Below are 16,569 nucleotides of genomic sequence, written 5' to 3'. Positions count from 1 at the left end.
CAGAGTGGCCGAGTGGTCTAAAGCGCTCTCTGTTACAGATCACTGCCATCTCACCTCTGTCTGCATGGGTTCGAGTCTCAGATTCGGCCAATGTGGGTATGTGAGAAAGCTTGACAGTAGCTTCTCAAGGGTCGGTGGTTCTTTCAGGGGATTTCCTGGGTTCTTCCTCCACCATTAATACTGGCCACCATGTATAGCCTATCGTGTGCTGAAAAATGGCATTAAACCCTTCAACAACAACAACAGTGATTTACTGTGTTCTCTGTGGCCAATAAACTCTTCTTGGAATAAAGGGCAGGTTAAATATTGACCCAAACTCCAATAGATCTCACTGATTCTCTAATGAAGTGGGCAATCCTTATTATAAAAATGGGACCTGAGATGCAGTGCAGACTAATTTTTTAAGTTTCATCTGGTTTATTAACAGTCACAAAATTATATGGCAGTAAAAAGAATCAAGACTCAAATATCAGTTTCATCACTTTTAAATAATAACTTATTGATATCATATCACAGTGGCAGTGTGTATTTGGACAAACTTAGTTACATAATATAAATAGGTTATTATAGTAGTATATAAACATTAACAATTATAAAGGTTTTATTGTTCAGATTTATATTAAAACTTTTGTTCAGAGATATGGTTAGAAACATTGGCAAATATTTAATTATGTGTATATGGTATAAATTAAAACAGACTTGAGAAACATTCAATTGTTGTAGTAATAATAACTAACAATTTATATACAATGCCTTGAGAAACACTCAGTGGCTTCAGACTCAAATTTCCACTTTATTATTATTATTATTATTATTATTATTATTATTATTATTATTATTATTATTATTATTTTTAAAGTTCTGCAAGAAACACTTGATTTGACATCATTGAATCATTTTAAAAAAATGTACTGTCTGATAATAATTTAACTGATTAAGCAGATACTTAAGCTTAAGTTGCTAATTTAAAAAATAGAAATGAATGAATAAACATCCTGAGAGGTTTAGAATACACAGATGTAGATTTCAAAACTTACCTGTCCTAGATTTACTAAGAAAACACATTTATTTTCCTGGCAATTATTTGTACTGATATTGTGAAGTAACTAAATTCTCTGAGTGAATTGCTGATTACATGTAGACTAGTTAAACTTTGTTTTGATCCAACTATGGTGAAACTTGCATGATTCAATACTTGCTTGTAAAATTTGTCCAATTTCAAACTGAACAGACCCAGATCTGTCAACACATAATGTACTGGTAGATCTGAGTCTGTGCAGTTTGTTAGGAGTAATCAGTAGAACAAACAGAACAAACAACATAGACCCTGACCTGCAGGAACATCATTTAAGAGCAGATCAGGGTCTTTTTTGTTTGCAGTTTAACGTGACTTATAAGCAAGAATATATGGTACTGTAGGATATAATTAATTATATTGTCACAATGTGCACCTGTCAGTGGCAATTGTTTTCTTCTGACTTTTTTTTCATTTCTTTGTACAGAGGCTACCAGGGCATACCGATGCATATTAAGATTACATGTCGTCCTGATGGTAGCTACATCCTGGGAGAAAATAGCCCTCCATTCAGTACCATTCCCGAGATGGTTGATTATTATGCCTCCAATGCTCTTCCTGTCAAGGAAGCTGAGAAAATATGTCTTATTCATCCCATTAGTAGGTGACACTTCAGATTGCTCAGCAATTTTTTTTCTCATCTGCCATCACATAATTTCTTGGCAGATCAGGGTTCAAATCATGGGTTACTTAATTTGTGAGTAGAATGAAGTGGTAAACCCATATCATCTGGTGCAGTATGCATTGTGAGATCTGGGTGTGTGTTCTTCATTGTTGGAAGGATGCTTTACGTTACCATGTATTGTAATCAAGAATCTTTTCACTCTGATATACATAACCTTTTTTAAGATATCAAAGGCCACTTGGATATCAGTGTTTTTTTTTTTTTCCCATTGTAATGTAACTTGAATTGTTTAAATGGCACCATATAGCCATGCCATAATTCTGCACTTTATTCATAAATATATGTAATTTTTTTAACAAAATGTTTAATAATTATTGCTGTATATGTACCACCATGTTGGATCTATATTTTGTTCTTGTTCCAAGTTGCAGATGTGTTTTAGGTGACATGTACACAGTATAGGAGAGTTTATGCTATACTAACTGTGTCACTGATGGTTTCTGGTTTTCATAACTGTATTTGGGAGGAAGCTTTATCACCAGGAATGAACAAGTCCTTTGAAGGATGGTAGTTAATGTTTGAGTTATCAGTTTTACTATATAGGATAACTATAGATGTTTACTTCAGTATAAAAATAAGATTTTTAGATGTCCAATGTATGTATATGTGAATGAATGCATGCATATATGCATCAGTATTTAAGAGCATGTCATTACAATAATGGCTATACCTTGCCAATTAAAGGTAAAGTTCTAAAAATGTTAAAATGAAGACATGAACAAAAAGCTGTAAAGAAAAATCATTTCTCCTGTGGATATTTTGATAGTACTATTGACTTGTTCTTCTGTTAGTGTTTTTTTTTTCTTCACATGTGATCACATCAATGCTAACTTATATGTAAAAATTACAAGTTTGTTTGGGGGGGTGGGGTGAGTATCAGTTTTGTCCAGAAGTTTAAATTTCATAGCTTGGATGGAAGCCAGGAAGTTGAAGTTCTTAATATATTTGCCATATATTCTTATGAAAAACATTGAAAACTTCAGTTTTGTCAGCTGTTGTGCAGGAAATGTAAATATATTTTGAAATTTACTTATGCCATTAGTGTTTGTATATACTCACCATAAGGCAAGATGTTGTATGTTATGATGTTGTCTATTCATCCATCTGTTGCCAAGTTGATTTTTCTGCACAATAGATTAAGTTTTCAGCCATCAACAATTATGGAAGAACTCAATTAATTTTCAGGTCAAAGGTCCAGGTCACTGTTACTGAAAAGAGGCAGAAAGTCTTTTTTGCACATTAACTTGAGTTCTTTACCATCTATTGTTAAAAAACTCTGTAGATGGTTTGAACTTGGGTAAGGAAAAAACACTACTTAAATTTTTCAGTCAAAAGATCAACTGGCAAGGTCATAGACTGAAAGTAGAAACTTGGTTTGTGCACAGTATCTGAAAGAAGCAAAGAGATTAATGCACACAAAATTTCAGTTATCGAGATAGAGGAGAATTAAATACACAGCAGCAGTATAATGTACCATCCATACTGATCTTATTTTTACTGTAAATAATTGTTGATGTCTGTGACACATTAATTAGAAAATATCCACCATTGGTATGTATGAATTTATGTACATTTAAATATGTAAAGACTTTTGCACTTGTTAAAGTTACATACTGTTCACATATGAAGCTTATGTATGGTAGGTCCAGCCATATAGATTTTTTTTCTTCACTTCAATAACTTACTGTTCATCATGTACTTAAGCACTGTGATTATATGTAGTTGAGTCAATTTTCAGGCAGTTGTTTCACAAAATATAAGTAACTTACAGGTATTTGTAAAGCCGCACATAGCCCATGCAAGTAATCATGATTCATGAATATGTTACAAGTCATCATAAATAGCACTCAAAACTGTATACACAAACTTAATACCTTGAGTAAATCCTATGCAGGTTTCTTATATTCACTTAGAGTTTATGTCAACAAATATTATGATGACATCAAAAAATAGAAAAGGAGAGGTACAACGAGGACGCTATATTCTAGAATAGAATCACTATGAATGACACAGTCATGACTTGTTTTCCACCAGGACTTTACAGAAGGTATGGAAATAAATGTTTTTAGTTTCATAGATAAGTAATAAGAAAGTTTGATGTACATGACCAGGAAGTTTTCACATTCAGGATAAACATGTACAGCGAAACAAAACTCACCTCAGTTGTACTTTTATATTACAGAGCAGTCACATTTAACTACACAATGTTGACACTGAATGGTACCTAAACTTGTAAAATGAATAAAAATAATTGTCTTAAATGTTGTCAACTACAACCTGAAACACCCATGGTACTGAGAGACATAGAGCAATGATGTTTTATTGCAGTTTTTGCACCTATCCAGAAATTTTAGCAGAGATGATGATAATGCTGTTGAAGACACAAGCACCAGCATAAATAACACATCAAAAACAACATTCATGATATTAATGTCATCACTGTCTCTGTTTTACTTTTAATACCATTATTGCCATCTTTGTTAGGGTAATCATATTGAATATCTTAAAGTCCATCTGTCGGTTCATTTAGACTACTTGTACCAGAATACCTCTGCAATGTTTACACATAACTGCATGACATTTGGTAGGTGAATTGCCTATTACAAATTGATATGTCTTTTAAAGCTTTTCTCTTTTCGGTTTCAATATTTTCAGAGTTATTGCTCTTTTGCAATCAATATTACATTTCCACTAACAAGCAGAGCTCAGAGGTAGATAGTTCAACATATTGTAATACAGTTTGGTTTGTACATTGCCTCAGCCTTAAATGTGCCTTTTAAAGGTTTTGTTTTGTCAACTATGTTTGGAACAGAATTATGGTCCCCATTTGGAATAGAAATATGGTGTCCTTTGGAATAGAAATATGCTTCCCATTAGGAATAGAAATATGCTTCCCATTTAGAATAGAATTATGGTTCCCATTTGGAAAAGAATTTTGGTCTCTATTTGGAATAGAATTATAGCCCTTGACATTTAGCCTAATATCTTCATGTGGGATGTTGGCTGTAAACATCATAGTTCAAATTGATGAGGCCTTAGGAGAGTTTGATTTCCAATGTTCCACTACATCATTTACAGGAGTTGTGTCCCCTGATTGCGCCATTCCTGCTGACTGTGGTTTTGTAACATAACTCTGGTTCGTTTCAACTAAATTTAGCTGTTTTATTTCAACCAAATTTAGCATTCAGCTTCATGTTGATGAGACTGAATTTTTCAAGTGTTCTACAGTATCATTACAAGAGTTGTGGCCCCTTTTTCCTGTTTGTACATGGCAGACAGTGAAACAGATTCACTCATAGACAGACCAATAAAAAGGGAGGATTAGACAGTGAAACATATCCACTGATAGATGGACCAAGAGAGAGAGGATTATTCCATTTCAGATGGAAAAAGATGAGGTTGATGATAATGTTATGATTTTCTTCATCATGAGCAGTTGGTTGCATTTTTTACTAACCATTGTCTCATTTTCATGTTTCTCAAGTGTATTTAGAGTTATAAGTTGATGATGACATTATCCTCTATCCACTGAATTACTTGTATTCAATTGAAATAATTCTTGAACTGTTCTGTGTAACAATTTGAAACAATTTGAGTGTAAGAACCTGTTTTTAAATTTTCTAGAGATTGACACAAATTCACTGACACTCCATGAAACTGAAGAGATATTTTACAAAATATTCCTGTGTTATGTATTTTAACACATTTTCACACATTATAGACACATATCTTATAATTCAATTATGAAGACTTTTGTTAAATGTAATAGTTACACATGGTCACTTACACACAGATATATATCTGCAAAGTTACATGCACTTTGTGAAACAATGGCCAATGCACTTTGTGAAACAATGGCCAGTCATCCCAACTTGTTTGAGGACCTGGGAAATAATGGCCAGTTTGAGGACCATGATTTTGTCTCTAAGGTTGCTACCCAGATTAGTTAGTAATTGTATAGAGAATAAATTGTTTATCCATGATTCACTAAAGTCTTTCAAACAGCCCAGGTAATTGTCCCCTGCCTTTTTAAAGAAAAGAGGGTCACAGTATCCCTGCTTTTCACCAGCCATCCATCCTGTCCATCCATCCATCTATACCATATATACTCACTAATAAGTCAAAGCAAACTATAGCCAACAAAGATTCTGATCTGCCATCACATAATGCAGATCAGGGTCTATGTTGTTGGTTCTACTGATTATTCCTAACTGCAGAGATCCTGATTGCTGGTGCATTATGCAGTGGCATATCTGGGTATGTACAGTTTACAGTTGGACTCCTTATAAGCTAGTATATATGAAATAACAAACTTCACCTTTCAATCTGCATCTTCAATGCTTTTTGAGATTAAGGGATGAAATTTGGTATACTTGAACATCATCACCAGAAAGTGTGTTGCATACTGCTTTTGAAAGTTCTACCTTCAGGGTCAAGGTGGAAATTCAATATTTTTTGTATCTAGCACACTGCTCAATAACTTAAAATTGTTTCTTATTAAGCACTGAAACTATATATATGTATAGATCATCATTAAAAGGTATTTGCTTACCACATTGAAGTTGCTATTTTCGAGGTCAAGGTCAGGCCTCAGTATTTTACCTTTTCCATCACACATGCAATTTCACTCAGTATCTTTATAGCTGTTTGAGGTCAGGGGAAGCAGCTAAGTATACCTGTACATCATTGACAGGTGTGTTGTGAACCATTTTGGGGACCTTATCTTCAAGGTCAGTGCCATGGTGTTGATTTCCATTACACTTTCATTTCAGATGAAATTTTAGTACCATGTGAGATGAAGGGATGAAATTTTAGTACCATGTGAGATGAAGGGATGAATTTAATACAGCTATAGCTCAATATGTCATCACTAAAGTTTGTCATGTACCACATGGGGGGAGGGGGAATGGGTCTGTCTTCAGAGTCAAGGTCAGTCATTTTGGTTCCAGTTTTATTTGCTGTTCTTCTTTGTAACTTAACAGCTGTTTAAGATAAAAAGATGATACTTGGTGTACTTATATGTGTTGCATTGTGTATTTGAGGTTTTTTCCTCAAGGTCAGAGTTAATATTTTAAGGTTTATTTTCTTCCGTCTTTATGTTTTGTTATAGAACTTGGATGAACCATGGTACATTTATGCTTCCCACTTTGATTGTATCTTATGTATCACAGTTACGATCTTTAGCTTCAAGGTCAAGGTCACTGGTCATTTCTACACCTTTTCATCAAATGAGATAGGGCACTGAATCTTTGTTACATTTCTTGTCTTAAAGATCATAATTGTGAATTGTTGTGACCTGTATCTTATGTATCAGTTACGATTTTTAGCTTCAAAGTCAAGGTCACTGGTCATTTCTACACCTTTTCTTCAAATGAGATAGGGCACTGAATCTTTACTACATTTCTTGTCTTAAAGGTCATCATTGTGAATTGTTGTGACCTTGCCAACATAGGCACATGGCAAAAATTAACTGAATTTGCTTGCTTTTTATTTAACTTTGTCATGCCACTATACACATGTTGTTGGAATGAAGGGTTAATACTTGAAAGTTGAGGTGTTTTGTGAAAAAGTTGTGCATAACTTATGTAACTTATCTCTAGTTGGATGATGCATATTGTCTTTGACAGATTAGTTTCATTTACATATAGGTTTACCTCACCTTGAAATAGGTATCTGATCTTTTGGGTCAAAATTATTATAGTTGACAGGAATTGTAATTTATTGGATATTACTACTCTGTCACTATAATACTGTTCCTAGGAGTAATAAGTCTACCATTTGATAGATTAGGTTGCCATATATTGAGATATTTATTTATAGAAGACTATTTTATAGGTTACCATATATACTCACTTAAAAGCCTATTCCTACTGCAAATTGCACAGATCCAGATATACCATTGCATAATGTGCCAGCAGATCTTGGTCTGTGCAGTTTGTTAGAAGTAATTAGTAGAGCAAACAGCACAGACCCTGATCTGCAATCACATTATGATATGGCGGATCAGGACCTTTGTTGTTTGCAGTTAGAGTTGACCTTTCAGACATTATATATGGTATCTTGCCTTATGGTAAGATTTGATTCTAAATAATATTACTGTTAAATAATGGGACCCATTACCATACCCACCTTGTGAAAAAGACTACCTTATAACGAAGTACTTTGTAGTAAGGGAGACTACCTTATAATGAAGTACATGTACTTTGTAGTAAGGGAGACTACCTTATAATGAAGTACTTTGTAGTAAGGGAGACTACCTTATAATGAAGTGCATGTACTTTGTAGTAGGGGAGGCTACCTTATAATGAAGTATTTTGTAGTAGGGGAGGCTACCTTATAATGAAGTATTTTATATTAAGGGAGACTACCTTATAATGAAGTGCTTTATAGTAAGGGAGTATTGTATGATGTTTCTTTTTAAGAAATTCATACAGGTTGAAAAAATATATGAATTTTTGCCACATTTATTATGTTAGGATGACACCCTAAATATTGCAGATAGTGATTTCAAGGGAGGTAATTATGATAGCCTAAGGTGTCATATGAAACTGGTTTATAAAATACTGGGATTGGATGAATGTCACTTTAAACATATAATTCTGAATAATATTAAATGAGTCATATACACAGTAGTCAGATATATAAGGTTATAGAGTATATTTGCATATGTGTGACTTTTATTTTTCAGAATAGACCTTGTATATTATGATTATGATACCCCAGTACCCTTGTAGTCTTAACATCCTTAACACAGCTTTGTTCATTGCTGGTGGAAAAGCCACTTTGTTTTGAAATTTTAATTAAAATTTATTTACCATGCATAATCAATATGCAGGTTTTGTTCTCAGCATTATTGTTATTTTATTTGGATCAGCATTATTGTGTACAGAGGAATAGGGCTGTGCAAATGTAATAGCCCAGTTCCCAGGACTGTCAATTTTTCTGTCACACAAGTACCTGACAAAGGATTCAGTAAGAGGCATGTGTAATTTTTCAGAAACAAAAGGTCTCAATTTTGTTTGCCAGACAATACACTGTCTTCATCAGTACCGTTATATTCTGCGTCATCATTCTCACTCTTGCCTGTGTTCTTACTTGTAAAAAGTCCAGATTTGACTACTAGTATGTGCCATTATGGTATGCTGAATTGTACTTTCCTAAGAATGGCAAAAGACATGTGGTCTAATGTGCTCACCTTTACCAATCACTGCCATCTCTGCCCCGCATGGGTTTGAGTCTCAGGCTCAGCCAATGTAGGTGTGTGAAAAAGCTTGCCAGTAGCTTCCTGTGGATTGGTGGTTCTTATCAGGGGTTTTCCCAGGTTCTTCCTCCACCAGTTATGCTGGCTGCCATGTATAGCATATCATGTGCTGAAAAATTGTGTTAAACCTAATACAGCAACAACAACAGCATCAAAATACAATGATTTGCATTATTTATAGAGGTTGAAGTAAATGTTTCACCAAAGTACACACACATAGGCCAGGAATTTGTGATGCGTGTTCGATTTCTTCTTACTACTGGAAGATACAGTACACCCAGTCATTTGTTCCAAGTAGCAAGAAAGCATTGTCCCCAGTAGCAAAAAAGTGTTGTCTCTAGTAGCAAAAAAAACATTGTCCCAGGGATTTGGAGATCATTGTTGCAGTAGGAAGAGACCTTTGTCCCCTGTAGCAAGAAACCATTGTCACTAGGAGCAGGAGTCCATTATCCCCAGTAGCACAAAGAAATTGACCCCATTAGCAAGAAACCATTGTTCCCAGGAACAGGAGACCATTGTCCCCAATAGCAAAAGACTATTCTTGTATCTAGTTTAATTTTTTACACTTCTAGAAAATTCGTAGTGTGAAGTAGATGTAAACCATTATTTAATTATGATATTATCTGACCAAAAAATACACTTCATTCAGGTTAAAGTAGATGTGGACCTTGTCTAATCAAAATGTACACATAATTTAGGCTGGTGTAGATTGGACACTTGTCTAATTATGTTATATGTATTGTCTGTACAAAAGGTACACATAATTTAGGCCGGTGTAGATTGGACACTTGTCTAATTATGTTATATGTATTGTCTGTACAAAAGGTACACATAATTTAGGCCGGTGTAGATTGGACACTTGTCTAATTATGTTATATGTATTGTCTGTACAAAAGGTACACATAATTTAGGCTGGTGTAGATTGGACACTTGTCTAATTATGTTATATGTATTGTCTGTACAAAAGGTACACATAATTTAGGCTGGTGTAGATTGGACACTTGTCTAATTATGTTATATGTATTGTCTGTACAAAAGGTACACATAATTTAGGCCAGTGTAGATTGGACACTTGTCTAATTATGTTATATGTATTGTCTGTACAAAAGTTACACATAATTTAGGCTGGTGTAGATTGGACACTTGTCTAATTATGTTATATGTATTGTCTGTACAAAAGGTACACATAATTTAGGCTGGTGTAGATTGGACACTTGTCTAATTATGTTATATGTATTGTCTGTACAAAAGGTACACATAATTTAGGCTGGTGTAGATTGGACACTTGTCTAATTATGTTATATGTATTGTCTGTACAAAAGGTACACATAATTTAGGCCGGTGTAGATTGGACACTTGTCTAATTATGTTATATGTATTGTCTGTACAAAAGGTACACATAATTTAGGCTGGTGTAGATTGGACACTTGTCTAATTATGTTATATGTATTGTCTGTACAAAAGGTACACATAATTTAGGCCGGTGTAGATTGGACACTTGTCTAATTATGTTATATGTATTGTCTGTACAAAAGGTACACATAATTTAGGCTGGTGTAGATTGGACACTTGTCTAATTATGTTATATGTATTGTCTGTACAAAAGGTACACAGTGTTCAGGCTGGTGTAAATGTGACCCCTTGTCCAATAAAAAAATTACACAGAGTTCAGGCTGATATAGACAGTTGTTTAATCATGATACATGTACATGTACTTGCATTGTCTGTGCAGAGCATAACTGGTTGCGTGTTCCACATTTAAGTTAAACAGACTTTCAGAAGTAATCAGATATCAGCTTGATTATAAATACTTTATTTTACATTTGATATTCTGAACAATAAAATGCTAAGGACACAAATAGGCAACTAAAACACTGAAATGAAAAGCTGCAGTAGTCATTCTAAAAACAAACTATATGTTCGATTTATACTTGCTTATAAGGCAAATCCAAATGCACACTGCACAGACACCAGTCTGCTGTCACATAATGCACTGACATATCTGCGTGTGTGCAGTTTGTTAGGAGTAATCAGCAGAACAAAAAACATAGACCCATATCTGCATGTGTGTTATACTATGGCAGATCTGGATCTTTGTTGTTTGCAGTTTGACTTGACTTATAAGTGAGTATATACAGTATATATATATATTACATCACATTACTGGTAAAGACATGACACTGCAGTACATGATGTATAGTACCCAATAAGAAAGAGTCTAATACAGTTACACCCACATAATCATATATGCTCTTTGACAGCATTGTAGACATTAGACACTGGAAAATAAAGAAAAGTATCAAGTTGAAAATGTGACGAGTAAGACAATTGATCAGGATGAGTCACTTGTCCTAGACATGTGGCTGGGAAATACTTTGTGCAGCCCTGAGAAGGTGTTAGTTCAAATTATTATGTATGACTTACCTGTTGCATCAGGACTTGTATTATTTTCTTGTGTATATGTCGGTATTCCAGTAGTCCCATAGTATTAACAACATTTGCTTTTAAACTTCTGTTGCTTTAAAGAGAAGTACCTTTATACTCACTTTTAAATTGAATCCAATTGCAAAGAAATAAGACCTTGATCGGAAATTGCATAATGTACCATCCAATCAGGGTCTGTGTTGTTTCTTCTGTTGATTACTGATAACAAACAGTAATAAACCAAGATCTGCTGGTACATTATGTAATGGCAGATCTGGGTTTGTGTAGTTTATAAGTGAGTACATTTATATACTGTACATGCCCTGTTTCTTTTATTTTTACAGTTAGATCACTACTATTTAGCAAATGATTTAGAGAATATTATTTTACTGTTGTAAATTATTTTATATTATTGCAAATGGATTGTATTATCTCCCATATTTCTTGTTAAAAATACATATTCTTTCAAGAAAGTAAAGTTTCTGCATAATAATAGTCAGGTCTTGTTACAGTGACCAAGTTTATTTCTGACCATTTTGTCATAGTATCAAATTTACCATTATCAAGCTCATGCATTTGAATGAGAGGGGTTTGTCTAATCAGGGTCTGAACAGCATGTGTAAATGAGTGAGAAGAATGAGTCACAAATATAAATCTTCACTAGATACATAAAAAAAAATTATATTTTTTAAATCTTGTACATATCATCCCACTTTTAGAATTCATTATTCTGTAAATAAAACCATTTGTAACTATTGTTTGACATAATCTTGGTGGAAAATAGTCCTCCCTTCATATCATGCATGTTCCTATTATAAAGAGGGTTTGGTAATGATCCCATTTATTTAAATGGTTGCAAAATTATATATTTTCATTATAAGGCAGTCATACCAAAAGCCAGTATACTGTATAGTTCCTATGGACATTGTTACAATGAGGGAGTGTTGTATCATGTACTTCATTATAAGGCAGCCTAATTATAAGACGGTATACTTTATGACTCCCATATATGGCATTATAATGAGGGAGTACTGTATCATGTACTTCATTATAAGGCAGTCTCACTATAAGGCAGTATTATCTTTGACTCCCATGGACAGTGTTATAATGAGGGCATGTTGTATCATTTACTTAATTATAAGGCAGTCTCACTATGATGGAGTGTACTCTGACTCCCATAATGATTATAGTGAGGGAGTACAGTATAATGTACTTGATTGTAAGGCACTCTTGCTATAAGCCAGTATACTCTGGTTCTGATAAATTGCCTTATAATGAGGAAGTACTGACATTTGGAAATAAAACTTGAACCAGTATGCAGAGTTTCAGTTTAAACAATAAATAAAAATTGCCTTGTTTATGGCAGTCTAGGCTGATTTGAGAAAGAAAATTTCATGGAAGTTGTTTAGAAACAATAGCACACAACATGGTCTCTCCTTTTAGTATTGTGTCTATTTCAGATAAAAGGCAGTTTTAAAACTTGCATTCCTGTTGGAACAAGATATTTCATTTATTTGTATGATTTCAAAACTTTAAAGTAACAAAAATTCTCACTCTTTAAAAAATAATTTCTTTTTCCTGTGCAGAGTGGACATATGTAGTTGTATTATACGTTTTCATTCGTCTTTTGACATACATTATCAAACTCAAAAATGTTTAGGTACATACAAAACTTTAATAAATGTTTTCTATAAAATGTGTTGCATATTTTCAACACCCAGCCGAATCTGTAGTAGAGTTCACTTCTCGGTTTACATGTAAAAGAGTCGTTATCTTCTTCCGATGCAGGGGATGGGGATCTCATTTTGAATGCCACAGTTTTATAAAAATATAAGATCTGCATAATTTAATTTGTGTAAATGAGAGTTCAAAACAAAAGACTTGGAAATTAATATAATCCTGCAGGTGGTATTACATCTGTATACTGTACTTTGCTCATTCGTAAGGCCATTGTAACAGATAACCAGTCTTAAAATCCCATAATATCCTTGTGCCATTTAGAATGATGCAGAAGTGATGGGAATTTTCCCCAGAATTGTCTTTATATAATCTTTGTTTTTAAATCACGTGTGTGGAACAGTGACATTCTGTGACGTTTCCATGACATTTTTTAGATTTATTTTTATGATTTTACTCATAATCGTGATTTTTCTCAAACTTATATATGCAATGGGACATAACTCAAATTGTCACTTTCATTGGAAACAAATTAGACTTAATTAGAATTGTCTCCTCTGACAGTTTCACTGATAGACCAGCAAAGATAAATACTAAAATATTTCCTCTAAATTTATTAATACATGTGCTTTGACATTTTGTTTTAAGATAAAAATAGGAAATAGAACAGCTTATTTAAATTTTTTATTTTTTACATTAATCGGGGTGAACATATTTTGCAAGCTACATTTATAAAATTATCTATCAGTTATCAAGTATTTTAATATACATTTTCGAATTATGAGTTACAATCTTGTCATTTTAATAATGATTATATCCCTGTTAATATTAATAGCTCATAATTTCAAACTGATTTGGAAGGTTATTTACAATATGTGCATTTTTCTGAATGAAAGGTTATAACTGGATTGGCATGCATATTCTTGAATTAGTGCCAATAATTGTGTGATGAACTGTATACCATGATTTGTTATGATTTGTTAATTATTGTTTGTTATTTTTATTTTTGTATAACAGAAAATATAAATTGTAAATATGAATATATTTTCTGCACATAAAATGAAAGATTGATATGTCCCAATGGAATCAAATCAAGATTCAGTATGGTGAACCTGTCTACATCAACAGCAGGCAAAATGTATGTTGCATCCTTCAGTCACCATAATGAAATGTGAAACAACTGTACAAAAAATACAAATCAGCAGAATATGTGATTTAATAGAAATATTTGAAACAGTTATTATTTGCAACCTTTGCACTTCTGTGAGAGCAAATTGTTGTTAGCATGGTAAATTGTTGAAATTGCAGAGCATTTTTAAGGTGTCTATTGATTGAGGTTTATTTTGTTTTGTTTTTACTTCTTTCCTTTTATTGTGGGCTGCTTTCCTTATGGATGACATCAATCTTGTTAAGTTTTTTTACTCTCATTGTTGACATGTACAACTTTGTAAATTGGGCCTACAGCACATAGGCCAGATCAGGCCTGTGACCTGGTTTTATCCACTTATTTACATCATAGGGCGTGGCTTTGAAAGTCGCTTATCCACTATGTGACCTGGTTTTATCCACTTACTTACATCATAGGGCGTGGCTTTGAAAGTCGCTTATCCACTGTGTGACCAGAAGGAAGTTGCACATGACTGATGTATATGATGTTAGGCAAAGAAATATGTATTTAATACTTTTGTATGAAAACAGTCACATGCTTTATCACCAAGCACAACGTTACTAATGTATAGCAGAAGATTGCACAAAGCAGGTGTTAGAATGATGCATTTGGATTAACATTGGTCTTTGATATTAGAAGACAAAAATGCTGGATCAGATTGGTTGTTCTCTTAGCCAGCAAACAAAATTAAGTTCATTTTCATCTTTATATATTAAAAAAAATCTTTATCTTTTCCTTTATGTATAATCAGTGAATTTTAGTTTAACAATAAAAAGGCCTACATGCATACAATCTGGGAAAAGAAAAGGGACTGTGATATGATGTTATATGCATTCCCTATAGAATGGTTTCATGAATTGTCCCTCTTTTTAATGACTTCGATTAAAAAATATATTGGGTCCTTCAATAAACTTTGATTTGACTAGCTATTGTTTCCTTGTTTGTTGTTTTTAACATTGTTACCTTGAAAAATAAAGGGAATGTGTTGTAGGTTTGATAATGGGTATCTGGATGGAAGTTGATGGATAGCTTATACAGTGCAATCATTGGATGGATGTTAGTGAGGTAGGAAGGGCTTGTACAATGCAGTCGTTTATGCTGTTACATTGCATATCCCGGAGCATAATTTTGTTAATGCATTGTTTGTACTGCTCACCCTTATTATCCACGGGCAGTGGGTTTGACAGACAAACTTTTTCTCAGCTATCCCCTATGCAACTCAGCTATTTCTGTAGACTCATTAGATGCATTGGTGCTTAAAAGATCACTCCTATGCTATCAGACCTCCTTGTATTAGTCACCTAAAGAAACGGCCAGCGTTTTGCATTCCCAAAAATGTGTGGTTTGGGGTAATTTCTCAGAAATTCCAAATATCTATTATGGGCGTTTTATTGCTAGTGAAAAGGAATAAATCCTGTTTGACTTGTGCTGATATTTTATAACAAAGTGATAACTGACCTGAATAATGACAAAAAGGATGTTTTGAAAGATTTGAAAAAAATCTTGTTTTATGCTTTGTAATTTTGTAATAAACATATCCAAGAGACTTTATTTTTTTTATTCAGTCACCTAATCTCTCTCTCTCTCTCTCTCTCTCTCTCTCTCTCTCTCTCTGATGTGATTTTGATTTTTAACGTAGCTTTAACAATTTTTCAGTCATATCGCTACGATGTCTGCGGTGTGGCAGTTTATAGTGATGTCTAGCACTGGGGCATCATGCCGCAGATATGTAGCGTTATGTCCCACCCAGTCACATTATCCTGACAACAGGCCGACCAGTCCTAACACTAACCTTTTAATGCTGAACGCCAAGCGAGGCAGCTGTTAGTACCATTTTTGTAAGTCTGGTATGACTCAGCCAGCTCTCTCTCTCTCTCTCTCTCTCTCTCTCTCTCTCTATATATATATATATATATATATATATATATATATATATATATATATATATATATATATATATATATATACATATACACACACATACACACATACATACATACATACATACATACTCCAACGAGCAGTGTTGTTTTATAATATAAATGTACTGATTTCTTTCATTAATGTCCGAATATTTATCTTCTCAGTTTTTAATTCAACCAACGACCAAATCGAAATCGGGGAATATAACTATAGTAACGTTAAAGTCCCGTTAACAGATGTGGCCTTGGGATGGGGAAAAGGTATTATCGAAAATATCTTCCCGCATGTTCTCGAAACTCTACCTCAAGCTCAAAGCACTAAACTCAGATGTGATATTTGGAGAATATCTACTTTTT

At 33.6% G+C, this 16,569-nt stretch overlaps 1 protein-coding gene across 2 annotated transcripts in view; it reads left to right on the top strand.

Moving 5' to 3' along the window:
* Positions 1-15,836, top strand: part of LOC149801648 (uncharacterized) — a 54,698-nt gene extending 38,862 nt beyond the window's left edge. For both annotated transcript variants that reach the window (XM_089955921.1, XM_089955920.1), the window contains exon 6: positions 1,503-15,836. In XM_089955921.1, the coding sequence (XP_089812047.1) occupies positions 1,503-1,683 (181 nt within the window). In that variant the 3' untranslated portion in view covers positions 1,684-15,836. The remainder of the gene's footprint in view (positions 1-1,502) is intronic.
* The last annotated feature ends 733 nt before the right edge of the window (positions 15,837-16,569 follow it).

This window comes from Sinohyriopsis cumingii, chromosome 4 (assembly GCF_028554795.1).
Source record: "Sinohyriopsis cumingii isolate HCF-2022 chromosome 4, ASM2855479v2, whole genome shotgun sequence".
Classification (NCBI taxonomy): domain Eukaryota; kingdom Metazoa; phylum Mollusca; class Bivalvia; order Unionida; family Unionidae; genus Sinohyriopsis; species Sinohyriopsis cumingii.
Note: the sequence above shows the minus strand (reverse complement) of the source record. Positions and strands in the feature narration are given on the sequence as shown.